The sequence below is a fragment of the Salmo salar genome, unplaced genomic scaffold (genome assembly GCF_965601325.2).
Source record: "Salmo salar unplaced genomic scaffold, fSalSal1 ptg000117l, whole genome shotgun sequence".
In the NCBI taxonomy this organism is placed as follows: Eukaryota; Metazoa; Chordata; class Actinopteri; order Salmoniformes; family Salmonidae; genus Salmo; species Salmo salar.
In genome coordinates this window covers 975878-1003272 of record NW_027675317.1, presented here as the reverse complement: position 1 = coordinate 1003272, position 27395 = coordinate 975878, and the positions used below count along the sequence as shown (strand labels likewise).

Genomic DNA, 27395 nt, shown 5'->3' with positions numbered 1-27395 from the left:
TCCAGGTATCACAGGTCCATAACGAATGTAGTTTTGTTCAAAAAAGCTCATCATTTATGTCCAAAAATCTCCGTCTCGTTAGCACATGATGTAAGCCAGCCGGACTTCTCGTCATGAACGAGGGGAAAAAATATATTTCCGTTCGTTCAAACATGTCAAACGTTGTATAGCATAAATCATTAGGGCCTTTTTTAACCAGAACATGAATAATATTCAAGGTGGACGAATGCATAGCCTTTTATAACGTATTGGAACGAGGGTACCCAACATGAAGTAGCGCGCCAGGTGTCTAATGGGACATCACCGTTCCATGGCTCTTGTTCGGTCAGATCTCCCTCCAGAAGACTCAAAACACTTTGTAAAGGCTGGTGACATCTAGTGGAAGCAATAGGAAGTGCCAAAATATTCCTAAACCCCTGTGTTTTTCAATGGGAGAGGTTTAAACTCAATACAACACATCAGGTATCCACTTCCTGTCAGAAAATGTCTCAGGGTTTTGCCTGCCAAATGAGTTCTGTTATACTCACAGACACCATTCAAACAGTTTTGGAAACTTTAGAGTGTTTTCTATCCATATATAATAAGTATATGCATATTCTAGTTACTGGGTAGGATTAGTAACCAGATTAAATCGGGTACATTTTTTTTATCCAGACGTGCAAATGCTGCCCCCTAGACCCAACAGGTTAAACTAAGGTCATAAATAGATGTATTGAAAAGTTGTTGACAAGCAGCCAGCAGCCAGTCCTCCAGACTGCTGCCTGAGCACCTTTGTCTGCTCACACAAGCTGTGCTCTGCTTTGATACCAACACAGAAATATATAGAAAGTCACTGATTTAATATTTCATATTTGTAACGAACATCTAACAACAGATGTCTGTTTGTATGTGGTCTGACAGAGGTTTGAGGACAGTGAAGGTCAAATGCGTAAGCATCATAAATGATTGCACTCTGAAGCAACAAATCTATAAATTAAACTGTTGACAGGATTATATCTTTGCCCCTTGGTGGAGTCAATCAAACTAAAAGACGTCAAGAAAAGTCAAGAAAGTCCACAGCCCACCTGCCTGACTCCTGCTATTCAGAAGAGTACAATTTTTTATTAAGGGTCTGGAAAAATACACAACACTATTTACATAGATAGAGAGGCTCCTCAATGGGAGCAGCACTTGTGAATACAATTAATTCAACTGAAATACAATGAACTCTTATGACTCAGAGCAATGGATTTGAAATATTCTTTCAAAATAAAATATCAAAGAAATGAATGACGTCCAGAGTTACAAAATTCCTGTAGTTGTCATTCAAGACTATGTGATAACTTGTTGATCTCAGGAGGTTTTGAATGTTATATGATCACATATGACTCAGGCATTTGAGTCACCTGGTTCAAAGGGACAGTTCACCATCCTCTGATTGGCAATCAGTGTGTGGTGTAAACCTTTGTTGATTCCGTATTGAATAGCAGTGATTGAATCAACGTGAATAGCTTGAAACATTCATGACCTTTGTATAGACAGACATAGCTATCCTGATTTGTGCTGCAGCGAAAATAGAGAGGATGCATAGTACAGTAATGCATAGTACAGCAACGTGAAAGTGCAACCATACAGCTGAAGAGTAAAGGCTGGTAACAGTGCACCAACTCGTCTCTTTCTCCTGCTTTAAAAACCTTTTACTGCAGAGGACTACATCAGTGTCACACAGAGTGTTTCTTGGTAGTCAAACAAATCTACTTTGAAACAAAAGTACTCCACTCGTAGGAGTGGTTTGTTCATAACCATCCTCCTTTTTGAGGCCACTAGGTCATTTGACTGCAGGAAAGGGCTACAGCTGGAATCCTTAATTGGTGAAACTGCCACATCCGTTTGGGATTACAACAACAAAGAAGTTACTGCAAACAACCAACACTGTTTTTCCCTCTGACATTATTGCATGCGTGATAGAACAGCACAATATGTACTGCAATTTTCTGACGTCGCTGCCGGAGTCTCCTCTCCTCTGTTTCAACAACAAAACAAAAACAATAACAAAGAAGACACACACACACACACACACACACACACACACACACACACACACACACACACACACACACACACACACACACACACACACACACACACACACACACACACACACACTACACACACACACACACACACACACACACAGACACACACACACACACACACACACACACACACACACACACACACACACACACTATACACTACACACACACACAGGATACACACACACACACACACACACACACACACACACACACACACACACACACACACACACACACACACACACACACACACACACTACACACACACACACACACACACACACACACTGAACACACACACACACACACACACACACACACACACAGACACACACACACACACACACACACACACACACACACACACACACACAGACACACACACACACACTATACACTACACACACACACACACACACACACACACACAGACACACACACACACACACACACACACACACACACACACACACACACACACACACACACAGACACACACACACACACTATACACTACACACACACACACACACACACACACACACACACACACACACACACACACACACACACACACACACACACACACACACACACACACACACACACACACACACACACACACACACAGAGAGATTTGGTCCTCAGATACTCAAGAAGTTCTAAAGCTGCACCAATGAGAGCATCTTGACTGGCTGCTTCGCCGTCTGGTATGGCAACTGCACCGCCCTTGACCACAAGGCTCTACAGAGGGTGGTGCGGACAGCCTAGTACTTCTCTGGGGCCGAACTCCATGCCATCCTGGACGTTTATACCAGGCGGTGTCTAAGGAAGGCCCAGGAAATTGCCAAAGACTTCAGCCACCTAAGCACATGGACTGTTCTCTGTGCTACCGGAGCAACGGGTCTCAGACCAACAGGCTCCAAGATAGCTTCTATCTTGAAAGCAATTCGACTGCTGAATAGCTTCTCAGACTATCTGTACTGACTCTACCTGCACTGGCTATATACACATACACATGTCTCGATCCACACACACAACACACACACATAACACACTCACGCATACTGATGTCACATACACACACACACACACACACGCCACCACAGACTCACACACAGCATATGCACTGCTGCTACTTTTCACTCTTATTATTATATTTATATATATACTGCTCAAAAAAATAAAGGGAACACTTAAACAACACATCCTAGATCTGAATGAAAGAAATAATCTTATTAAATACTTTTTTCTTTACATAGTTGAATGTGCTGACAACAGAATCACACAAAAATAATCAATGGAAATCCAATTTATTAACCCATGGAGGTCTGGATTTGGAGTCACACTCAAAATTAAAGTGGAAAACCACACTACAGGCTGATCCAACTTTGATGTAATGTCCTTAAAACAAGTCAAAATGAGGCTCAGTAGTGTGTGTGGCCTCCACGTGCCTGTATGACCTCCCTACAACGCCTGGGCATGCTCCTGATGAGGTGACGGATGGTCTCCTGAGGGATCTCCTCCCAGACCTGGACTAAAGCATCCACCAACTCCTGGACAGTCTGTGGTGCAACATGGCGTTGGTGGATGGAGGGAAACATAATGTCCCAGAGGTGCTCAATTGGATTCAGGTCTGGGGAACGGGCGGGCCAGTCCATAGCATCAATGCCTTCCTCTTGCAGGAACTGCTGACACACTCCAGCCACATGAGGTCTAGCATTGTCTTGCATTAGGAGGAACCCAGGGCCAACCGCACCAGCATATGGTCTCACAAGGGGTCTGAGGATCTCATCTCGGTACCTAATGGCAGTCAGGCTACCTCTCAATTTAGAACACACATTTAGAACCCTCGTTTAGAACGCTCATTTAGAACGCTCCTTTAGAACCCTCGTTTAGAACGCTCATTTAGAACCCTCGTTTAGAACGCTCATTTAGAACGCTCTTTTAGAACCCTCATTTAGAACCCTCATTTAGAACGCTCATTTAGAACCCTCATATAAATGTTCCTTTAGAACCCTCATTTAGAACCCTCATTTAGAACCCTCATTTAGAACCCTCATATAAACGCTCTTTTAGAACCCTCATTTAGAACCCTCATATAAATGTTCCTTTAGAACCCTCATTTAGAACCCTCATTTAGAACCCTCGTTTAGAACCCTCATTTAGAACCCTCATTTAGAACGCTCATTTACAACAACAATCAGCGTTTGAGCTGGACACACTTTTTTCAGAAACTATTTACACAAAAACACACACAGTCCTTACAAAGTTTATCTCCAGAATGTGAGCAGTTTATTTTTTGAAGGAAATGGTTCATATATTCACAGAAGTATATATATTTAATCACTGAACAGTAGCAGACCTAACTTCATCTGTTCCTGACTCTGGATAGTGGATTAAAAAGACCACCTGTTGTTACATCAACACCAGACATCATGATTCATGGAAATGGACATTGGATTTTATCAAATATGAAAACCTTAAATCTCTTCAAATTCAAATCAGTCAGAAAATAAGGATTGTACATAAAACAGAGCAGAATAAATCATCACATCTGGGGACCATCACCACCAGCATGACTAGTATCTATGTGGACCCTACTACAGTTTAACCAGCTCAGCTATAGACTACACCAGCATGACTAGTATCTATGTGGACCCTACTACAGTTTAACCAGCTCAGCTATAGACTACACCAGCATGACTAGTATCTATGTGGACCCTACTACAGTTTAACCAGCTCAGCTATAGACTACACCAGCATGACTAGTATCTATGTGGACCCTACTACAGTTTAACCAGCTCAGCTATAGACTACACCAGCATGACTAGTATCTATGTGGACCCTACTACAGTTTAACCAGCTCAGCTATAGACTACACCAGCATGACTAGTATCTATGTGGACCCTACTACAGTTTAACCAGCTCAGCTATAGACTACACCAGCATGACTAGTATCTATGTGGACCCTACTACAGTTTAACCAGCTCAGCTATAGACTACACCAGCATGACTAGTATCTATGTGGACCCTACTACAGTTTAACCAGCTCAGCTATAGACTACACCAGCATGACTAGTATCTATGTGGACCCTACTACAGTTTAACCAGCTCAGATATAGACTACACCAGCATGACTAGTATCTATGTGGACCCTACTACAGTTTAACCAGCTCAGCTATAGACTACACCAGCATGACTAGTATCTATGTGGACCCTACTACAGTTTAACCAGCTCAGATATAGACTACACCAGCATGACTAGTATCTATGTGGACCCTACTACAGTTTAACCAGCTCAGCTATAGACTACACCAGCATGACTAGTATCTATGTGGACCCTACTACAGTTTAACCAGCTCAGCTATAGACTACACCAGCGTGACTAGTATCTATGTGGACCCTACTACAGTTTAACCAGCTCAGCTATAGACTACACCAGCATGACTAGTATCTATGTGGACCCTACTACAGTTTAACCAGCTCAGCTATAGACTACACCAGCATGACTAGTATCTATGTGGACCCTACTACAGTTTAACCAGCTCAGCTATAGACTACACCAGCATGACTAGTATCTATGTGGACCCTACTACAGTTTAACCAGCTCAGCTATAGACTACACCAGCATGACTAGTATCTATGTGGACCCTACTACAGTTTAACCAGCTCAGCTATAGACTACACCAGCATGACTAGTATCTATGTGGACCCTACTACAGTTTAACCAGCTCAGCAGTACCATAGATATTAAACCCAGGATAGAGGGGCTGAGTGAATGTGGTCTGGACTCTGTGGAGGAGGGTCATTGTGTCAGAGACACTGTAGAAGGACAGAGTACCTGCCTTGTGATCCAGGTACACTCCTACTCTGGAGGACTGAGGACCTGATACTTTAGTCCCAACATCATTGTGTCTGAAATAATAACCATCACTATAGCGCTGTAAACTCCAGGACTTGTTATTGTGTCCAAATATATTATCTGTCTCTGTTCTGCTGATGTCTTTATATGAGACTGCTGTATCAACAACATTACCACTCCACTCCACCTCCCAGTAACAGCGTCCAGACAGACCCTCTCTACACAGAACCTGGTACCAGGTGGTGAATCTGTCTGGATGGTCAGGATATGGTTGGACTTGGTCTGTATAGGTCACCTTTCTGTTCCCTTCAGACAGAGAGAGGTGTCTGTGTGCTGTGTTTGGGTCCAGTGTGAGCTGACAGGAATCTGGGAGAAGAGCAGAGACCAATGAGGGGAGTCAGAACAATAAGTTAAGTCAGATACTGCATCTACCCTGTCTTTGATTAGAGCACAGCAGAGATCAAATCAGAGAAATATGAGGAGTCAGATAGATACCCAGTCTTTGATTAGATCTACTATTGCTATATATTTCTAGAGGGATTGTTAGGAGTGGCAGTAAAAAGAGACTGTTAGTTACTTCACAATAAAGAGACTCACATTGTAACAACTGTTCTCTGGTCTTGGGCTCTGGAGGCAGAACAACCTCCACTATATTCACTACAGACACACAAACACATTGACAGAGAGAGGGAATGTTATCATCATACCATATTCCACATGTATATGACTAGTAGGGAACTTTCAATGGTCTAAAGTTGATGTTCTGATTGTTTTCAACACACCTGTAGTGGAGATCTTGGTCCATTCTCCTTTAAGGAAGTCTTCTAGTTTCTCTCTCAGTTCAGACACAGTCTTACTCACATCTCCAAAGTACTGAAGAGGACGGACAACGATGCTGGGTAAGTCTGAAGATACACTGATACTGGAGAGAGACTGATAACTCTGGAGAGAGAGAGAGAGACAGAGAGAGAGAGAGAGACAGAGAGAGAGAGGGACACAGAGAGAGAGAGAGACAGAGAGAGACAGAGAGAGACAGAGAGAGAGAGGGACACAGAGAGAGAGACACAGAGAGAGAGAGAGAGAGAGAGGGACACAGAGAGAGTGAGAGAGACAGAGAGAGAGAGACAGGGACACCGAGACCCAGAGAGAGGGGGACACGGACAGAGAGACAAAGAGGGACACAGAGAGAGAGACACAGAGAGAGAGAGACACAGAGGGACACAGAGAGGGACACAGAGAGAGGGGGGGACACAGAGAGAGGGGGGGACACAGAGAGAGGGGGGGACACAGAGAGAGGGACAGAGGGAAAGAGAGGAGGGAGAGAGAGAGAGAGGAGGGACAGAGAGAGAGAGAGGGGGACAGAGAGAGAGAGGGACAGAGAGAGAGAGAGAGGGACAGAGAGAGAGGGACAGAGAGAGAGAGGGGGGGACAGACAGAGAGAGAGGGACAGAGAGAGAGAGGGGGACAGACAGAGGGGGACAGAGAGAGAGAGAGAGGGGGACAGAGAGAGAGGGGGACAGAGAGAGAGAGAGAGAGGGGGACAGAGAGAGAGAGGGGGACAGAGAGGGAGAGAGAGAGGGGGGGACAGAGAGGGAGAGAGAGAGAGGGGGACAGAGAGAGAGAGAGGGGGACAGAGAGAGAGAGGGGGACAGAGAGAGAGAGAGAGGGGGACACCGAGGGGGGGACACAGAGAGAGGGACAGAGAGAGAGGAGGGACAGAGAGAGAGAGAGGGACACAGAGAGAGAGAGAGCGAGAGAGAGAGAGAGGGACACAGAGAAAGAGAGGAGGGACAGAGAGAGAGAGAGATACAGAGAGAGAGAGATACAGAGAGAGAGAGGGACAGAGAGAGAGAGATACAGAGAGAGAGAGGAGGGACAGAGAGAGAGAGGGACAGAGAGAGAGAGAGATACAGAGAGGGAGAGAGAGAGACACAGGGAGTGAGAGAGACACAGGGAGAGAGAGAGACACAGGGAGAGAGAGAGACACAGGGAGAGAGAGAGACACAGGGAGAGAGAGAGACACAGGGAGAGAGAGAGACACAGGGAGAGAGAGAGACACAGGAAGAGAGAGAGACAGACAGAGAGAGGGATAGAGAGGACAACATAATGATTGAGATGAATAGTTTCACATGAAGTTAATTTCATATCACATGTAACAAGACAGTTTAGTTACCTGGAGGAAATGGATGTGATCCTCTGTGTGTGAGAGCTGCTCCAGCTCAGTGCTTCTCTTCCTCAGCTCAGCTATCTCCTGCTTCAGTTGCTCCAGGACTCCTTCAGCTTCACTCACTTGATCCTTCTCTTGGGCTCTGATCAGCTCCTTCACCTCAGAGCTCCTTCTCTCAATGGAGCGGATCAGCTCAGTAAAGATCTGATCACTGTCCTCCACTGCTGACTGTGCAGAGCGCTGTTAAGAGAGAGAGAGAGAGAGAGAGAGAGGAAGGAGAGAGAGAGAGAGAGAGAGGGACAGAGAGAGAGATAGAGAGAGACAGAGAGACAGAGAGAGAGAGAGAGAGAGAGAGACAGACAGAGAGAGACAGAGAGAGAGAGACAGAGAGAGAGAGAGAGACAGAGAGAGAGAGACAGAGAGAGATAGCAGTTAGTTAATACACAACCCCCTGCCTCTGATGCCCCTTCCCTCCCGCTAAGCCCACCTCCGTACGGTACAGTAGCCTCTGTGCTGCTTTGAGTCAGAACGCTGCCACCCTGCTCTCCAGGTCCACCAAACCCAGTGATCAGTGGTTCCTCCCAGACCCACGGCCCAGGCACCACCCCCCCCTCCTCTCGTGTGGGTCTCAGCAGCTGCCAGGCCCTCAGTACTGCAGCATAGAAATCAGAGACCCCTGTTGTATTGAGTCTCTCAGAGACGACCTCAGAGTTGACAAGGTAAAAATCTGTTGTTCTGCCGCTGAACAAGGCAGTTAAACCCACTGGTCCCCAGAAGGCCGTCATTGTAAATAGAATTTGTTCTTAACTGACCTGCCTAGTTAAATAAAGGTTTCATTAAAAAGTCTGGCAATAACTTAACTTTTCATTAATTAGACAGACTCCTCTAAATAATAAATATAATAAAATAACAAAAAAACAGTTAAATGCTAAGTACTATACATAGGTTTTATTTAAAAAATAACAATAGAACCTATTTAGTACTATAATGGTATTTACTAACATAATATTATTACTATAATAGTTTCTAAAGGGGTTGTAGGCTACCCTACCCTAGAATTAGGGTTCAGGATAAAACAGGTTATACGTAGGGTTAGAGTTTCTGTACAGCACTTTGTGACATCTGCTGACGTAAAAAGGTCTTTATAAATACATTAGATTGATTGTTAGGTTCAGGGTATTTAAAGAGATAAACTGTATGGGTTTATATCTCTCTTGCTCCTCCCTGTGGTCTTCTGTGGGAACTACATACCTCATTCACCACACTTGATAGGCTCATAATCTGAGGTAGCAACTGAGTCAGAGCTACAAATCAATGATCTCCACCTATCCATTAGGTTTACAACTCAGTGAACCTGCGCAGCATTCTCTCTATTTGATGTCTACGAACCAACAGATTTCAACGATTATCATATTACCCAGCAGCCATTTAGAAACAAATAAAATAAGGTTATTTCTTTTTTTTGTCTTTCTTCTGACTGTTTAAATCGGCCACATCTTGAAAAAGAGAACAGGGACATGCGATTTGTTGAGAATTTACACCTTTTTATATATATAAAAAAATATATATATATACAGTTAACAGTTATATACAGTTGTATTTCCCTGTAGCTCAGTTGGTAGAGCATGGTGTTTGCAACGCCAGGGTTGTGGGTTCGATTCCCACGGGGGGCCAGCACAGAAAAAAAAAAAAATGTATGGAAATGTATGCATTCACTACTGTAAGTCGCTCTGGATAAGAGCGTCTGCTAAATGACTAAAATGTAAAAAAATAAAATGTAAAAAAATGACCAGAACATGTTTAACGTTTGAAGGCTTTGCGCCAACTATCCCTGTAGACCACTAAAATCTATAACCAGGTGATCAGTGAGCTTCCTCAGCAAGTAGCTGTAACCTAGTTAATAATAAGTTACCTGAGGTAAACCTACAAGGATAGTTAATAATAAGTTACCTGAGGTAAACCTACAAGAATAGTTAATAATAAGTTACCTGAGGTAAACCTACAAGGATAGTTAATAATAAGTTACCTGAGGTAAACCTACAATGATAGTTAATAATAAGTTACCTGAGGTAAACCTACAAGGTTAGTTAATAATAATTACTTCAAAACCACAGCAAACAGCTGGGACATATAGTAATATTATATATATAATATTATATCACTGGGCTCCTGTGTGCTAACAAACCCTGTGTACCACCCCTCCCCTGTTTAACCTTGAATTTCGTTCAGAAAAACACTTCCACATTTAGCAAAACGAACCAACTCTTTACGGATCTGTTCGGTGGTAATAAACGGAGGCAGATTAGACACCACTACTCTTGTCGAAATCAGCCCAACACAACCCCTCACATAAATCATACTGGTAACTAGCCGGACAACAAGACTCACCTTTTACATTACCACAACCACCGCCTTGTTCATTCTGGATACAGAGTGTATATGTTCCTCTCCCACCTGTTCACCGACCAGGATCAATAATTCCTCCACACCATTCTCCACAACGCACCTGAAGAGACAGCGTTTCTTCTCCACTCGGTTGAGGACATCAAACTACCCTACTCCCTCCTCAACTCTAACCGATAAACAGAGGAAACCAATAAACAAACCCTCCCACCATGACAAAATACATTTGGAAAATAGTCAAAAGAATAGCTGCACTCTTCACGAACGACAAAACCTCACGTTACCAACTTCTTCTTCTTCTATGGTATAATGGAGGTCCTCAAACCAACGTTAAAGGAGTGTGGCGCCTCCTACTGTGCTGGAGTGTGTTCAATCACGGTTTACACCATTTCTAAATCCTCCTACCTAACTCAGTACTTCTGAGAAAATAAAAAAGATCCCTACTAACTTCTAATAGACCCTCCCCCAACCCCCAAATCCCTTCCAAACCCCCATCCAACCCCCCATCCAACCTCAATGACCCTACACTTCAATCTTTCCCTCTCTTCAACATCCTTACAACAATATAACAACACATGCTCCACCGTTTCATTGACAATACCCTCCATTTACATTTTAGTCATTTAGCAGACACTCTTATCCAGAGCAACTTACAGTAGTGAATGCATACATTTGAATTTCATACATTTTCATATATATTATTTTTTCCCCCCATGGGAATTGAACCCACAACCCTGGCGTTGCAAACACTCTACCAACTGAGCTACAGGGAAGGCCAGACACAAACCATTCACATGCTGCCAGACCAGGTGGAAGGACCAGTTCAATGTACAAGGTCCTAAACACAATCGAGGAAACACCACCTCTTCCTTCCTAATCTGACCTTTGAACCTTGGTCCACCGACCTTTCTTTGGAGGGCATATAAATGCCGTCCCTTGTGCTCAGAGTCCCATCTCTTCTGCCACACATCTATCAAAATGTCTCTGATCTCACATTTGTCCTCACCTCTACCCAGTGGAACATTAATATATATTATATCTTGTTTTAAAGTTATTTTAGCTAACTAGTCTACAATTTCATTCCATTCCACACCTGAATGTGCTGGGACCCAGCAGAATCTCACTACTAGACCCATTCTCTCAATTCTCCATAATAACATTAATACCTCCAATAGTAGGTCACTCCTAATAGATTTACCAGATGATAAACTATTCAATACAGACAGAGAATCTGAGGATACTATAACTCTAACAGGTTGTACGTCCTCCACCCACTGGAGGACAACTATTATCACCAACAGTTCAACTGAGTACACTGACAGTTCATCTGTTAGTCTTCTACATATCTGCACATCACATTCAGGAAGGTAAACACCTGCTCCTGTGGGCCCACTATCTGGGCCCTTGGATCCATCTGTGAAAAGAGGTAAAAAAAGCATAACAACTTCTACCAATGTAATTGTCAACCAGTTTCCCTTTATCACTGACTTCTGACCCAATCTTTCCTTTTGTCTACCAAGGTTAGATCAACAACAGGATCTGGGAGTAACCATGGAGGAACATCCTCTATCACCACAGAAAGGGCCAACCTCCAACTCCCTGAAACTACTCTCATCAGCAAGCTTTCCAACTGTCCAACCAAAACCACTGCCTTGTCTACTAGTATATTCCCAACAGTCATCTAGAACAGGATGCTCAACCTCACAGCCTTTCAACCCAATAAGCTAATGACAATTTATTACGTCGTATATCCAAAGGCATCTCACCTGCCTCAACTGGACTATAATATAAATCCATGATATTATGGGATACAAAATGGGAAAAGGGGAAATTATGATAATACTAAAAAACACCCTTCTAACTAACTAACCCTACACTCATTAAAACCCACTACCCTCATTCCACTACTTTGACCCTATCTGCTCCTGCACCAGGCCAACTAACCCTACACTCATTAAAACCCACTACCCCATTCCACTACTTTGACCCTATCTGCTCCTGCACCAGGCCAACTAACCCTACACTCATTAAAACCCACTACCCCATTCCACTACTTTGACCCTATCTGCTCCTGCACCAGGACAACTAACCCTACACTCATTAAAACCCACTACCCCATTCCACTACTTTGACCCTATCTGCTCCTGCACCAGGACAACTAACCCTACACTCATTAAAACCCACTACCCCATTCCACTACTTTGACCCTATCTGCTCCTGCACCAGGCCAACTAACCCTACACTCATTAAAACCCACTACCCCCATTCCACTACTTTGACCCTATCTGCTCCTGCACCAGGCCAACTAACCCTACACTCATTAAAACCCACTACCCCCATTCCACTACTTTGACCCTATCTGCTCCTGCACCAGGCCAACTAACCCTACACTCATTAAAACCCACTACCCCATTCCACTGCTTTGACCCTATCTGCTCCTGCACCAGGCCAACTAACCCTACACTCATTAAAACCCACTACCCCATTCCACTACTTTGACCCTATCTGCTCCTGCACCAGGCCAACTAACCCTACACTCATTAAAACCCACTACCCCCATTCCACTACTTTGACCCTATCTGCTCCTGCACCAGGCCAACTAACCCTACACTCATTAAAACCCACTACCCCCATTCCACTACTTTGACCCTATCTGCTCCTGCACCAGGCCAACTAACCCTACACTCATTAAAACCCACTACCCCATTCCACTACTTTGACCCTATCTGCTCCTGCACCAGGCCAACTAACCCTACACTCATTAAAACCCACTACCCCATTCCACTACTTTGACCCTATCTGCTCCTGCACCAGGCCAACTAACCCTACACTCATTAAAACCCACTACCCCATTCCACTACTTTGACCCTATCTGCTCCTGCACCAGGCCAACTAACCCTACACTGATTAAAACCCACTACCCCATTCCACTACTTTGACCCTATCTGCTCCTGCACCAGGCCAACTAACCCTACACTCATTAAAACCCACTACCCCATTCCACTACTTTGACCCTATCTGCTCCTGCACCAGGCCAACAGCCTGGGAGGACGGGACACCACCACTCAACACACCCTGGAACTCTTCTGAAGTCAAATCTAGTATGACCAAATACTTCTCTGCAGCTGCCACCAAAACATATTTTTTTTCTGTGATTTACATTCCATTTCTGCGGTACAGTTGATAACCATTTGCTATGAACACTAAGAAGCCAACCTTACTGAAGCATATATCACTGGTTGGCCCATCCCTCTGTGCTGTCACAGATCTACTACTCACAAGGATCCTCTCAGGACCCCTCAGCCTTGACCCATCCTCCTCTACTTTCTTCACTGCCTCAGCAGTGACAACCTGTTCCCAACAGTGGGGTCAGTGGGATTGGATAGGGGCCCCTCTACCTCTCTCTCTCTCTCTCTCTCTCTGACTGGAGGAGACAGGTGAAATGGTGTGTCTCCTCTGGTCAACAATACTCACCTTGAGAGACTCCACAGCCTGTTGGAGCTCCTTCAGCTCCTTCTCTCTCTCCTGGAATCTCTGCTGGACCTTCTGCTGACTCATCCCCAGCTGCCTCTGTGGAGAATCTCTCTTCAATGAGCTATCAAGCTTTATTAGTCCAGTAGATCAATAGTACAGTAATGTGACATAGGGCCCATAGAGAGGAAGGTCTAAAAAATGGATGGTCCATTTACTAAATGATATTTATTTGTTGCTATGTGAATGATTATAGTTTTTATGGTAGGACTACATGTATCAACAGGTTGAGACTGAACTTTGGACTCATAAAAGGCCATTCAGAATGATAATAGTGTTTGACATTATAAAATGGTGATACATCTGGAGAATCTGGGTTGACATATCAATATACTCAAGGTTTGTGTTCATATTTGTTCTGCTGAGGATTCATTTCATTTGAATGATCTCATATTCAAACAGCCTTAGTTCCTACTGTATCTTTAATTCTTTGTTTATCAGACAGTCACCAACAAGTTGTTCTGGTCTTACCTGTTTCTCAGTCCTCTCTGCTGCAGCTGACACTGTATCATGGCCTTTATGTTCATCCATCACACACATCAGACAGATACACTGCTGATCGGTACGACAGTAAACCTCCAGCAGTTTGTCATGATGAGAGCAGATCTTCTCCTGTAGTTGTGCGGTGGCTTTGACCAGCTTGTGCTTCTTCAAAGCAGGAAATTCGTAGTGAGATTGGAGGTGAGTCTCACAGTAAGAGGCCAGACACACCAGACAGGACATGAGGGCTTTCTGCTTTCTGGTCCCAGTGCAGAAATCACACGCCACATCTCTAGGTCCAGCATAGCACAGAGCAGGAGGGGGAGCAGCCTGGAGTCCTGTCTTCTTCAGTTTCTCCACCACCTCAGCCAACATGTTATTTTTACTCAGCGTAGGCCTCGGACTGAAGGTCTGTCTGCACTGAGGACAGCTATAGACCCCTTTCAGAACATCCTGATCCCAGCAGCCCTCAATACAGCTCCTACAGTAACTGTGTCCACAGGGGATGGTGACTGGTTCCTTCAGTAGATCCAGACAGACAGAACAACAGAACTGGTCCTGGTCCAGCAGAACTCCCTGTTGAGCCATTTGGACGGTTGTTCACTCTCACACAGACAGACGAGACAGAGACTCAGATCAGTTTCGTTTCCTCAGAAGAGAGTTTGTGGGAGGGGGAGGGATTTCCTGGTTCTGCCAGAGGGGTGGGGTTAGAGGGAGGGAGGGGTTAGAGGAATGCAGGAAGAGAGAGAGGAACTGCAAGCAACATCAAGAGGGAGACAAATAGTTTTGTTCCAATGTTAGAGCCCTTAACATGAAACAAATGACATAATGAATCTTAAAATGTGAGTTGTTAGAATATATGAAGGGTAACAGTTTTCTATGAAGTACGTATGTATCATTATTTTAATCACCTTTATAATGCCTTATAAATCAATAAGTCCTGAGGAGGTGTGATATATGGTTATTATACAGTACCGCGGCTAAGGGCTGTTCTTAGACAAGACACAACACGGATTGAGAATTATCTAACACTTTCAACAATACAATCACATTTTATTTTATTGGTTTCATACACATATTTATCAGATGTTATTGTGGGTGAAGTGAAATGCTTGTGTTCCCAGCTCACAGAGGGCAAATCTAAAAAGTCAATGAAAATATTAGGACAAGCAATGATATATATATATATATATATATATATATATACACTGTGTACTGTGATGTGATGCATAGACAATTTGGAGTACATCTGTAGTATATCTGAAGAATAGTAGATGTACAGCAGTAGTTATATAGGATGAACCATGACTAGAATACAGTATATACATATGAAGTGGACAGCAGTAGTTATATAGGATGAACCAGGACTAGAATACAGTATATACATATGAAGTGGACAGCAGTAGTTATATAGGATGAACCAGGACTAGAATACAGTATATACATATGAAGTGGACAGCAGTAGTTATATAGGATGAACCATGACTAGAATACAGTATATACATATGAAGTGGACAGCAGTAGTTATATAGGATGAACCATGACTAGAATACAGTATATACATATGAAGTGGACAGCAGTAGTTATATAGGATGAACCATGACTAGAATACAGTATATACATATGAAGTGGACAGCAGTAGTTATATAGGATGAACCATGACTAGAATACAGTATATACATATGAAGTGGACAGCAGTAGTTATATAGGATGAACCATGACTAGAATACAGTATATACATATGAAGTGGACAGCAGTAGTTATATAGGATGAACCATGACTAGAATACAGTATATACATATGAAGTGGACAGCAGTAGTTATATAGGATGAACCATGACTGGAATACAGTATATACATTTTTATTTATTTCACCTTTATTTAACCAGGTAGGCAAGTTGAGAACAAGTTCTCATTTACAATTGCGACCTGGCCAAGATAAAGCAAAGCAGTTCGACAACATACAACAACACAGAGTTACACATGGAGTAAAACAAACATACAGTCAATAATACAGTAAAAAAATAAGTCTATATACAATGTGAGCAAATGAGGTGAGATAAGGGAGGTAAAGGCAAAAAGGCCATGGTGGCAAAGTAAATACAATATAGCAAGTAAAACTCTGGAATGGTAGATTTGTAGTAGAAGAAAGTGCAAAGTAGACATAGAAATAATGGGGTGCAAAGGAGCAAAATAAATAAATAAATAAATAAATACATTAGGGGAAGAGGTAGTTGGGCTAAATTATAGATGGGCTATGTACAGGTGCAGTGATCTGTGAGCTGCTCTGACAGCTGGTGCTTAAAGCTAGTGAGGGAGATATGTGTTTCCAGTTTCAGAGATTTTTGTAGTTCGTTCCAGTCATTGGCAGCAGAGAACTGGAAGGAGAGACGGCCAAAGGAGGAAATTGCTTTGTGGGTAACCAGAGAGATCCCTGGCCTTATCTTCTCTCAAGAAGATGTCTGGTAGGCCCATTTAAATACCTTTTTTGGACATTTCAAGATAGCAGATGTTTGAGTTGGGTCTATTAACACAGCTGTGAGTTGTTATTTTTTTCATTTTTGACAAAATGAGCACTCCTGGAAGTGACAGATTTTGACTCATATTGAGTGATAAGACTGAGCTATTTAAAAAAACTTTTTCAACATTTCTAGATAGCAGTTAGTTCAGTTTGATCTTATTAAAGACAGCTGTATATTCTTTTTTTTGACCCAAAAATATTCTATGTTCACGCCCACTTTTTTTGCACTATGTTTGAAGGCTGTCAACTTCTTGTCAGGAGGAGAATCACTTAGCCTTTCAACTAATTTTCAAATGATAGGATGCCTATTTAAAAACACTTTAGTAGGTGCAAGCGTCCCACCTAGCCCATAGAGGTTAAACCTAAACAGAATAAGTTGCAACTTAAGGTATAATTATTTTATTCATTTTGACATATTGTTTGGGACCACTTTTTTTGCTCTGTTTGAAGGCTGTCAGCTTCTTCTCAGGAGGAGAATCACTTAGCCTTTCAACTAATTTTGGGTTAGTTGGACTAATTTTGGGTTAGTTCTCTCAAGAAGAACTAACCCATCTCAACATGACAGAGAGTAAGTCAGGAGAACCTATTTCAACATGACAGAGAGTAAGACAGGAGAACCTATTTCAACATGACGGAGAGTAAGACAGGAGAACCTATTTCAACATGACGGAGAGTAAGACAGGAGAACCTATTTCAACATGACGGAGAGTAAGACAGGAGAACCTATTTCAACATGACAGAGAGTAAGACAGGAGAACCTATTTCAACATGACGGAGAGTAAGACAGGAGAACCTATTTCAACATGACGGAGAGTAAGACAGGAGAACCTATTTCAACATGACGGAGAGTAAGACAGGAGAACCTATTTCAACATGACAGAGAGTAAGACAGGAGAACCTATTTCAACATGACAGGGAGTAAGACAGGAGAACCTATTTCAACATGACGGAGAGTAAGACAGGAGAACCTATTTCAACATGACGGAGAGTAAGACAGGAATCCCTGACCTTATCTTCTCTCAAGAAGATGTCTGGTAGGCAGGGCTGGGCGATATGGACCAAAAGTCATATCCCGATATATTTAGGCTGAATATCGATATAAGATATATATCCTGATATTTTTTTCTGCAAAGTGAGAGCAAATGTTCAGTCAAAGTCAAAGCCAGATATGACATGTCTCAAGTAGTTTTATTGAAAGCGGCTATTTCAGTGAACAGTTGAAAAATCAAATGTATAAATAATAAACAGGGCTCTTCACCTGGTTCAGATTAAATGCTCAGCTGTTCAAATAACAATAACATGTAAACATAAACACTGTAGAACAACAGGACGACCTTTTTGGAAATCAAAGCTTCATAAGGTGCACATTTAAATAAATAAAAATATCTTAAACAAAAATAGCCTATAAAATAAAATAGGCCTATCTTTTTCTGAAATAAATATTATATATATTTATGAGAAAAGTCAACTTTTTTTTTAGTTTGACAACTTTAAATGGCTTATTAAAATCAAATTGGCCTTCCCTGTAGCTCAGTTGGTAGAGCATGGTGTTTGCAACGCCAGGGTTGTGGGTTCGATTCCCACGGGGGGCCAGCACAGGAAAAAAAATGTATGAAATGTATGCATTCACTACTGTAAGTCGCTCTGGATAAGAGCGTCTGCTAAATGACTAAAATGTAAAATGTAAATGTAAATTACAGATTTCTTCTCCTTTCTAACACATCCACAGATGCAAATAACGAACATTACAAAATAATAAAATATGACAAACCCTAGTAAGGGCAGCAATTATATATAAATAAAGAACTAAATAAAGTGCTCAGTTTGAGAAAATGTGTTTTAAACATCAGCCTGAGATTACCATTTGCTTTTTGTTAACTCAATTTCTTATCTGAACAGCCTCAACCAGTTGCACAAGAAACAGACTATCAACTCAATAAACATTTTCCCCCTCTTTTTTTACTTTGATAAACAGTAATGCTGTCTTGAGGTAGACATTAGAAGACAAGCGTGTCCTCCTTCGTTTAAAGATTTTGTGCGAGAAACACCAGCCTGTCAACGGCATCCGGCTTCAGAGATGCTCTGTGGCAGGTCACGATATTGCCACTGCAGCTGAAAACCCTTTCGGAGGGTGAACTGGTAGCTGGTACCAAGAGATACTTTTTTTGCCAGGTGGCTCAGAGCTGGAAAGACAACTTCATGATCCTTCCACCACTTGAGGGGATCAGTGTCACTCTCCACACTTGCTGACTGCAAGTAACTTGACAGTTCATTTTCAATAGCCTCCCTCTTGGTTGGTGGTGCAGTGGTGGTGGCTGTGCGCTGCTTGAAGAAGCTTGCCAGTGTCTTAGCTTTTGGTGCCACTGCTGCTTCTCCATCTGCAGGCTCAGGCACAGTTGGCACACGTAGGTAAGGCGGTTGACAGCTGCTCTGATCAGCCAGTAGCGTCTCCACCTCCAAGACAGCTCTGTGCTTCAATGCATCAACTTTTTCACTTGGGATATAGGTGGCCCTGAAGCGTGGATCCACAAATGAAGCCATCTCCAATAGGTCAGTAGTGGCTGGGTCAGAATACTTGCGGTTGAGGTACTCAACAATGCTGGTCTTGATCGATTTGCAAAGCTCGCTATCACCCTCTTCACATGCCAGGAGACTTTCGTTAAAAAGGTGCAGCACAGGTTTTACATATGATAGAGTGACGTACTCCTCACCTGACAAAGCATCGGTAAAGTCCTGGAGAGGTTTCAGGACCTTTTGGACTGCTTCTAGGACCTCTAAGTCCTGCCAGGTAGGGACAAGGTGCCTGGTCTTTTTGTCATTAGACAGGACTTTGGCCAGTGCTCCTTCCTGCTCCAGGACTCTCTCTATCATCTGCTGCCTTGATCCCCAGCGTGTGGCAGACTCGGTTATGAGTTGGTGACTTGGCAGACCCAGCTGAATCTGGACTTCAGCAAGATGTCTCCTTTTCTTCCAGCTGTACCAAAAACAGCTTACAATTCTCTTGCACAGAGAAATGGCCCGGGTGACGCGCTTGTCATTCATGCCATGTCCTGTCAGAAACATAAAAAAAACTATTAAACAAATGTGCTTATGCGAGAAAATTTGACTCTGTTTTCACTTTAACACACTCATACAACTAAGTGCTTTCCAAAATCAAGCTTTAGAAATATTCTACATGAATATTTTCTTGTTTCATAGTTTATTTTTTTAACCTCTATGGGCTAGGTGGGACGCTTGCGTCCCACCTACGTAACAGCCACTGCCAGCCTGTGGCGCGATTTTCAAAACCTTAAAAATCCTATTACTTCAATTTCTCAAACATATGACTATTTTACAGCCATTTAAAGACAAGACTCTCGTTAATCTAACCACACTGTCCGATTTCAAAAAGGCTTTACAACGAAAGCAAAACATTAGATTATGTCAGCAGAGTACCAAGTCAGAAATAATCAGACACCCATTTTTCAAGCCAGCATATAATGTCACCAAAACCCAGAAGACAGCTAAATACAGCACTCACCTTTGATGATCTTCATCAGATGACAACCCTAGGACATTATGTTATACAATACATGCATGTTTTGTTCAATCAAGTTCATATTTATATCAAAAACCAGCTTTTTCCATAGCATGTGACGTTCAGAACTAGCATACCCCCCGCAAACTTCTGGGGAATTCGCTAACATTTTACTAAATTACTCACGATAAACGTTCACAAAAAGCATAACAATTATTTTAAGAATTATAGATACAGACCTCCTCTATGCACTCGATATGTCCGATTTTAAAATAGCTTTTTGGTGAAAGCACATTTTGCAATATTCTAAGTACATAGCCCAGGCATCACGGGCTCGCTATTTAGACACCCGGCAAGTTTAGCACTCACCATAATCATATTTACTATTATAAAAGTTTGATTACCTTTTGTTGTCTTCGTCAGAATACACACCCAGGACTGCTACTTCAATAACAAATGTTGGTTTGGTCCAAAATAATCCATCGTTATATCCGAATAGCGGCGTTTTGTTCGTGCGTTCCAGACACTATCCGAAATAGTAAAGAAGTGTCGCGCGCATGGCGCAATTCGTGACAATAAAATTCTAAGTATTCCATTACCGTACTTCGAAGCATGTCAACCGCTGTTTAAAATCAATTTTTACGACATTTTTCTCGTAGAAAAGCGATAATATTCCGACAGGGAATCTCCTTTTCGGCAAACAGAGGAAAAAATCCCAAAGGCGGGGGCGGTCGGGGTCACGCGCATAAGCCAGTGTCCCTTGATCGGCCACTTGAGAAAGGCGATAATGTGTTTCAGCCTGGGGCTGGAATGACGACATTCTCTTTTTTCCCGGGCTCTGAGAGCCTATGGACGACGTGGGAAGTGTCACGTTAGAGCAGAGATCCTTAGTAAATGATAGAGATGGCAAAGAAGTTCCAGAAATGGTCAGACAGGCCACTTCCTGTAAAGGAATCTCTCAGGTTTTGACCTGCCATTTGAGTTCTGTTATACTCACAGACACCATTCAAACAGTTTTAGAACATTTAGGGTGTTTTCTATCCATATGTAATAAGTATATGCATATTCTAGTTACTGAGTAGGAGTGGTAACCAGATTAAATCGGGTATGTTTTTTATCCAGCCGTGTCAATGCTGCCCCCTAGCCCTAACAGGTTAAGTAATAGCATATCTAAGGTATTTGAAAATTGCGCCACAGTATTCAACTGGCTGTTGAGTAGGTTAGCCCATAGAGGTTAAACAGACCACCCTGTGCCCAAGAACACTAAGGTAACCTGCCTAAATGACTACCGACCCGTAGCAACAGTTAGTGGAAGGCTGGTAATGGCTCACATCAACACCATTATCCCAGAAACCCAAGACCCACTCCAATTTGCATATCACCCAAACAAATCCACAGATGATGCAATCTCTATTGCACTCCACACTGCCCTTTCCCACCTGGACAAAAGGAACACCTATGTGAGAATGCTATTCCTTGACTACAGATCAGTGTTCAACACCATAGTACCCTCAACGCTCATCAATAAGCTAAGGACCCTGGGACTAAACACCTCCCTCTGTAACTGGATTCTGGACTTCCAGACGGGCCGCCCCCCAGGTGGTAAGGGTAGGTAACAACACATCCGCCACGCTGATCCTCAACACGGGGGCCCCTCAGGGGTGCGTGCTCAGTACCCTCCTGTACTCCCTGTTCACTCATGACTGCATGGCCAGGCATGACTCCAACACCATCATTAAGTTTGCCGATGACACAACAGGGGTAGGCCTGATCACCGACAATGACGAGACAGCCTATAGGGAGGAGGTCAGAGACCTGGCCATGTGGTGCAAGGACAACAACCTCTCCCTCAACGTGATCAAGACAAAGGAGATGATCGCGGACTACAGGAAAAGGAGGACCGAGCATGCCCCTGTTCTCATCGATGGGGCTGTAGTGGAGCAGGTTGAGAGTTTCAAGTTCATTGGTGTCCACATCACCAACAAACTAACATGGTCCAAACACACCAAGACGGTTGTGAAGAGGGCACAACAAAATCTGAAAAGAGGGCACAACAGACTGAAAACATTTGGCATGGGTCCTCAGATCCTCAAAAGGTTCTAACGCTGCACCACCGAGAGCATCCTAACTGGTTGCACCACTGCCTGGTATGGCAACTGCTCGGCCTCCGACAGCAAGGCACTACAAAGGGTAGTGCATACAGCCCAGTACATCACTGGGCCAAACTTCCTGCCATCCAGGACCTCTATACCAGGCGGTGTCAGAGGAAGGCCTTAAACATTGTCAAAGACTCCAGCCACCCTAGTCATAGACTGTTCTCTCTGTTATCGCATGGCAAGCAGTAACAGAGTGCCTAAGTCTAGGTCCAAGAGGCTTATAAACAGTTTCTACCCCCAAGCCATAAGACTCCTGAACATCTAATCAAATGGCTACCCAGACTATTTGCATTGTCCCCCCCCTCTTTTACCCTGCTGCTACTCTGTTTATTATCTATGCATAGTAACTTTAATAACTCTACCTACATGTACATATTACCTCAATTACCTCGACACCAGTGCTCCCGCACACTGACTCTGTACCGGTACTCCCTGTATAAAGCCCTGCTATTGGTATTTTACTGCTGCTCTTTAATTATTTGTTACTTTTATTTATTTTCATTTTTTTGTATTTTTCTTAATGGGCTACGGGGGCAGTATTGAGAATTTTGAAAAAAATATGTGCCCATTTTTAACTGCCACCTACACCAACTCAGAAGCTAGGATATGCATATTATTACCAGATTTGGATAGAAAACACTCTGAATTTTCTAAAACTGTTTGAATGGTGTCTGTAAGTATAACAAAACTCATATGGCAGGCAAAAACCTGAGAAAACCTGAGATAAAAAAATAATTTTGTGGCTGTACTATTTTTTTTAATCATTGTTTAATAGATACCACAGTGAGAAAGGATTCATTTCGCAACTCCTACGGCTTCCACTAGATGTCAGCGATCTTTATAAAGTTGTTTGAAGCGTCTATGATCAACAGAGACCGGATGACAAGGAAGGGAAGTTGACCTCCCTGGGATGTCGTCACTTCCATTATTGCCTGCACGAGACAATTTTCAAAGATGTTTTTCTAGACACAGGAGCGGTCGTGTTGAAACATTACTGATGTTTCACGTTAAAAATGGCTCTAAAGATTGATGCTAAACAACGTTTGACATGTTTGAACGAACGTAAATAGATTATTTTTTTTAACTTTTTTAACTTTTCGCCGTGACTTCCCACCCCCCGCCCGCACTACTTTTGAGTAGCCACCGAAGCGCTAACAACATGGAACAACTTGGAGTTATTTGGACATCAATTATGAACTTTGTCAAAAGAAACCACATTTGTAGTGGACCTGGGATTCCTGGAAGTGCCAATGGATGAAGATAATCAAAGGTAAGGGATTATTGACGATAGTATTATTGATATTAGCTGGTTACAAGATGATGCTAACCTATATAGCCTAGCCTATTGTTCTTAGCACAGCACCCGGTTTATTGCAACTTGTGATTTCCCAGTAAAGTTATTTTGAAATCTGGCAATACAGTAGCATTTACGAAATGATAAACTATTATTATTTGAATCACAATATTATAATTTACCAATGTTTTCGAATAGTAATTTTGTAAATTGTAACGTTGTTCACCGGAAGCACTTCAGAGAAGAAAAAAATCTGAATTTCACGCTACTGTAAAATGCTGTTTTTGGATATAAATATGAACTTGATGGAACAAAAAATGCATGTATTGTATAACATAATGTCCTAGGAGTGTCATCTGATGGAGATTGCCAAAGGTTAGTGCATAATTTTAGCTGGTTTCTGCTTTTGGTGACCTTGAATTGAAAATGGATGTTTGTACTTTTGTGGCTATGTACTGTCCTAACATAATCTAACTTTATGCTTTTGCCGTAAAGCCTCTTTGAAAATCGAACAATGTGGTTGGAATAAGGAGATGTTTATCTTTTAAATGGTGTAAAATAGTTGCTTGTTTGAGAAATTGAAATTATTAGATTTTTGATGTTTTGAATTTCCAGCCTTGTTAGCAATCCCGTCTCGGGGTTCATTGCTAACCTGTAGCCCCAACAGGTTAAAACACCTGTTGGATACGGCGCATGTGACAAATACAATTTTATTTTATTTATTTGTCCCAATCGTGGATGATACAGTAAAACACATTACCAAATACCATACTTTAATAATTTGTGATTCAGTACATTTCCAGTGGTGGAAGAGACCCTCTGGAGTAGCTGCAGTGTGTCTGGGGCTGCTGTGTGTTCTCCTACTGACTGGGATCATAGGCCTGTCTGTCTACTGTAAGTTTAGTATTTTGTCACTGAGACTTAAGTAGAATACTTAATCATCCTTAATCATCCTTAATCATCCTTAATCAACCTTAATCATACTTAATCATCCTTAATCATCCTTAATCATCAATGGTGTGGTAGTTACATGTTTGATTAACTTTTCCCTTTTACAGATGGAGTAATTGGTCATCACGACTCAACAGAGAGAGACCAGCTACAGGCCAGTTACAGCCTTCTGACTAAAGAGAGAGACCAGCTACAGACCAGTTACAGCCTTCTGACTAAAGAGAGAGACCAGCTACAGATCAGTTACAGCCTTCTGTCTAAAGAGAGAGACCAGCTACAGACCAGTTACAGCCTTCTGACTAAAGAGAGAGACCAGCTACAGACCAGCAGTAACACCCTGACTAAAGAGAGAGACCAGCTACAGACCAGTTACAGCCTTCTGACTAAAGAGAGAGACCAGCAACAAAAAGAGAAAAATGATCTCATGAGAAAGTTCTCTAATCTGAGTGAGTTTACCAAATAAATGATCATAACATCATATATCTAATATGCAGTCAACTTGTGTTTGTATTCTAAAATAATAGGTGCAGAATAATAAGATGGAAATTCATGTTTTTGTCTTGTAGAACAAACCTGCCCTAAAGACTGGAAGAAGTTTGAATCCAGTTGGTACTTCCTGTCTACTGAGACTAAAACCTGGGGGGAGAGCAAAGATGACTGTCTGGAGAGAGGAGCAGACCTGGTGATCATCAACAGTGATAAGGAACAGGTGAGAGAGAAAGAGAGAGAGATATGGCGGGGGGGTTATGATCAAACATCCCTTGGTCAGTAATGTATCTTCCAGTATTTAACACATGTAGTCTATAGTAGTTGACAATATCAGCTCTTTCTCACCAACAGGAGTTTCTCTTCCACCTCAACAAGGGTTTCTGGATTGGTCTGACTGACACTGTTACTGAGGGGACCTGGAAATGGGTGGACGGCAACCCACTGACCACCCCAAAGTAAGAGACTACTGCTCTAACAACTCTGACCACCGTGTAAGGGGTAGGACTGATTCTGTGTATTGTTCATACTCTAGGTCCTGAGAGAGTATCCAGTCTAACTGTGTTGTTCATACTCTAGATTCTGAGAGAGTATCCAGTCTAACTGTGTTGTTCATACTCTAGGTTCTGAGAGAGTATCCAGTCTAACTGTATTGTTCATACTCTAGGTCCTGAGAGAGTATCCAGTCTAGCTCTGTATTGTTCATACTCTAGGTTCTGAGAGAGTATCCAGTCTAACTGTATTGTTCATACTCTAGGTTCTGAGAGAGTATCCAGTCTAACTGTGTTGTTCATACTCTAGGTTCTGAGAGAGTATCCAGTCTAGCTCTGTATTGTTCATACTCTAGGTTCTGAGAGAGTATCCAGTCTAACTGTATTGTTCATACTCTAGGTTCTGAGAGAGTATCCAGTCTAGCTCTGTATTGTTCATACTCTAGGTTCTGAGAGAGTGGTCAGTCTAGCTCTGTATTGTTCATACTCTAGGTTCTGAGAGAGTGGTCAGTCTAACTGTATTGTTCATCCTGCAGGTACTGGGGGAGTGGACAGCCTAATGGTGGTGGAGTGGAGAACTGTGTGTTGTTAACTCACAGTTCATCAGACCAAGGACCATGGCATGACTATCCGTGTTCATTTAACCGTTCCTGGATCTGTGAGATATAGTTCTTTCTCACTTTTAGTTATGATGTTGATTGTCATGCTGAAAGTCATGATACCAGCTACAGGGCCTTCAGAAAGTATTCACTGCCTAGACCTTTTCCACATTTTGTTGTTTACACGCTGTATTTTTTAATCGATTAAATTGAGATTTTACTGTCACTGTCCTACACACAATAACTCATAATGTCAAAGTGGAAATATGTTTTTCTTTTCTTTTTTACAAATGAATAAAAGATTTAAATCTGAAATGTCTTGAGTCAGAAAGTATTCAACCCCTTTGTTATGGCAAGCCTAAACACGTTCAGAAGTAAAATGTGCTTCCGTTGACACATAATAGGTTGCATAGACTCACTGTGTGAAATACAGAGTACAGTATAAAATAGAAAGGAGGACCAAGGCACTCTTCATATAATTGATTAAAATGCCTTTATTTGTATGGCATGTTCAATAGAAACAAGGTTTTAAAAATCTGACGCGTTTCGGCTGCATGGCCTTCGTCAGGGAGTACAAAGAAATAATACAATGTCCTCCTTTGAACAGCTTTTCCCAATTAGCCCTAATTTGAAGAGGGAGTGGTTAAAATTGATTGGACACACCTAGTAAGCAATACTATACACATTAAAAAGTGAAATACTGTAGCTATGTTATCAAAAAAAAATACAACTCCAAGCTAGAAGTATCAGAACACTTAGAAAGGTAGTTCTAACCTTAAACATGACTGGGAGAAGTGTGAAGAATAAGAAAGCAATATATTCCATAGTACACTAGAACACAGCCAAACATGAACAAC

The 27395-nt window shown here is 42.3% G+C and overlaps 2 protein-coding genes across 2 annotated transcripts; one reads left to right on the top strand and one right to left on the bottom strand.

Annotated features, from left to right (window-relative positions):
* Positions 1–5054: 5054 nt before the first annotated feature.
* LOC145866024 (tripartite motif-containing protein 16) lies at positions 5055–15206 on the bottom strand. Its single transcript, XM_082970904.1, has 6 exons — positions 14516–15206; positions 13988–14083; positions 8117–8350; positions 6726–6885; positions 6541–6600; positions 5055–6309 (listed from the first exon to the last, which is right to left on the bottom strand). Exons 1-6 carry the CDS (start codon positions 15110–15112, stop codon positions 5798–5800), a joined length of 1659 nt encoding a protein of 552 aa, XP_082827030.1. The 5' UTR covers positions 15113–15206; the 3' UTR covers positions 5055–5797.
* Positions 15207–23785: 8579 nt separating this feature from the next.
* LOC123732730 (C-type lectin domain family 4 member E) lies at positions 23786–26853 on the top strand. Its single transcript, XM_082970914.1, has 5 exons — positions 23786–24905; positions 25070–25408; positions 25529–25671; positions 25803–25906; positions 26476–26853. The coding sequence occupies exons 2-5, from the start codon at positions 25387–25389 to the stop codon at positions 26606–26608; spliced, it is 402 nt and encodes a 133-aa protein (XP_082827040.1). The 5' UTR covers positions 23786–24905; positions 25070–25386; the 3' UTR covers positions 26609–26853.
* Positions 26854–27395: the final 542 nt, after the last annotated feature.

What these genes read in the sequence shown, in the direction of transcription:
- LOC123732730 (XM_082970914.1), top strand. Translation starts at nt 25,387, where the DNA reads ATGAGAAAGTTCTCTAATCTGA. An exon ending in GAGAAAGTTCTCTAATCTGA is followed by an intron (nt 25,409 to 25,528) that starts GTGAGTTTACCA and finishes TTTGTCTTGTAG; the next exon opens with AACAAACCTGCCCTAAAGAC. An exon ending in TCAACAGTGATAAGGAACAG is followed by an intron (nt 25,672 to 25,802) that starts GTGAGAGAGAAA and finishes TCTCACCAACAG; the next exon opens with GAGTTTCTCTTCCACCTCAA.
- LOC145866024 (XM_082970904.1), bottom strand. Translation starts at nt 15,112, where the DNA reads ATGGCTCAACAGGGAGTTCTGCTGGACCAGGACCAGTTCTGTTGTTCT. An exon ending in AGGCTGTGGAGTCTCTCAAG is followed by an intron (nt 8,351 to 13,987) that starts GTGAGTATTGTT and finishes CTCTCTTAACAG; the next exon opens with CGCTCTGCACAGTCAGCAGT. An exon ending in ATCACATCCATTTCCTCCAG is followed by an intron (nt 6,886 to 8,116) that starts GTAACTAAACTG and finishes CTCTCTCTCCAG; the next exon opens with AGTTATCAGTCTCTCTCCAG.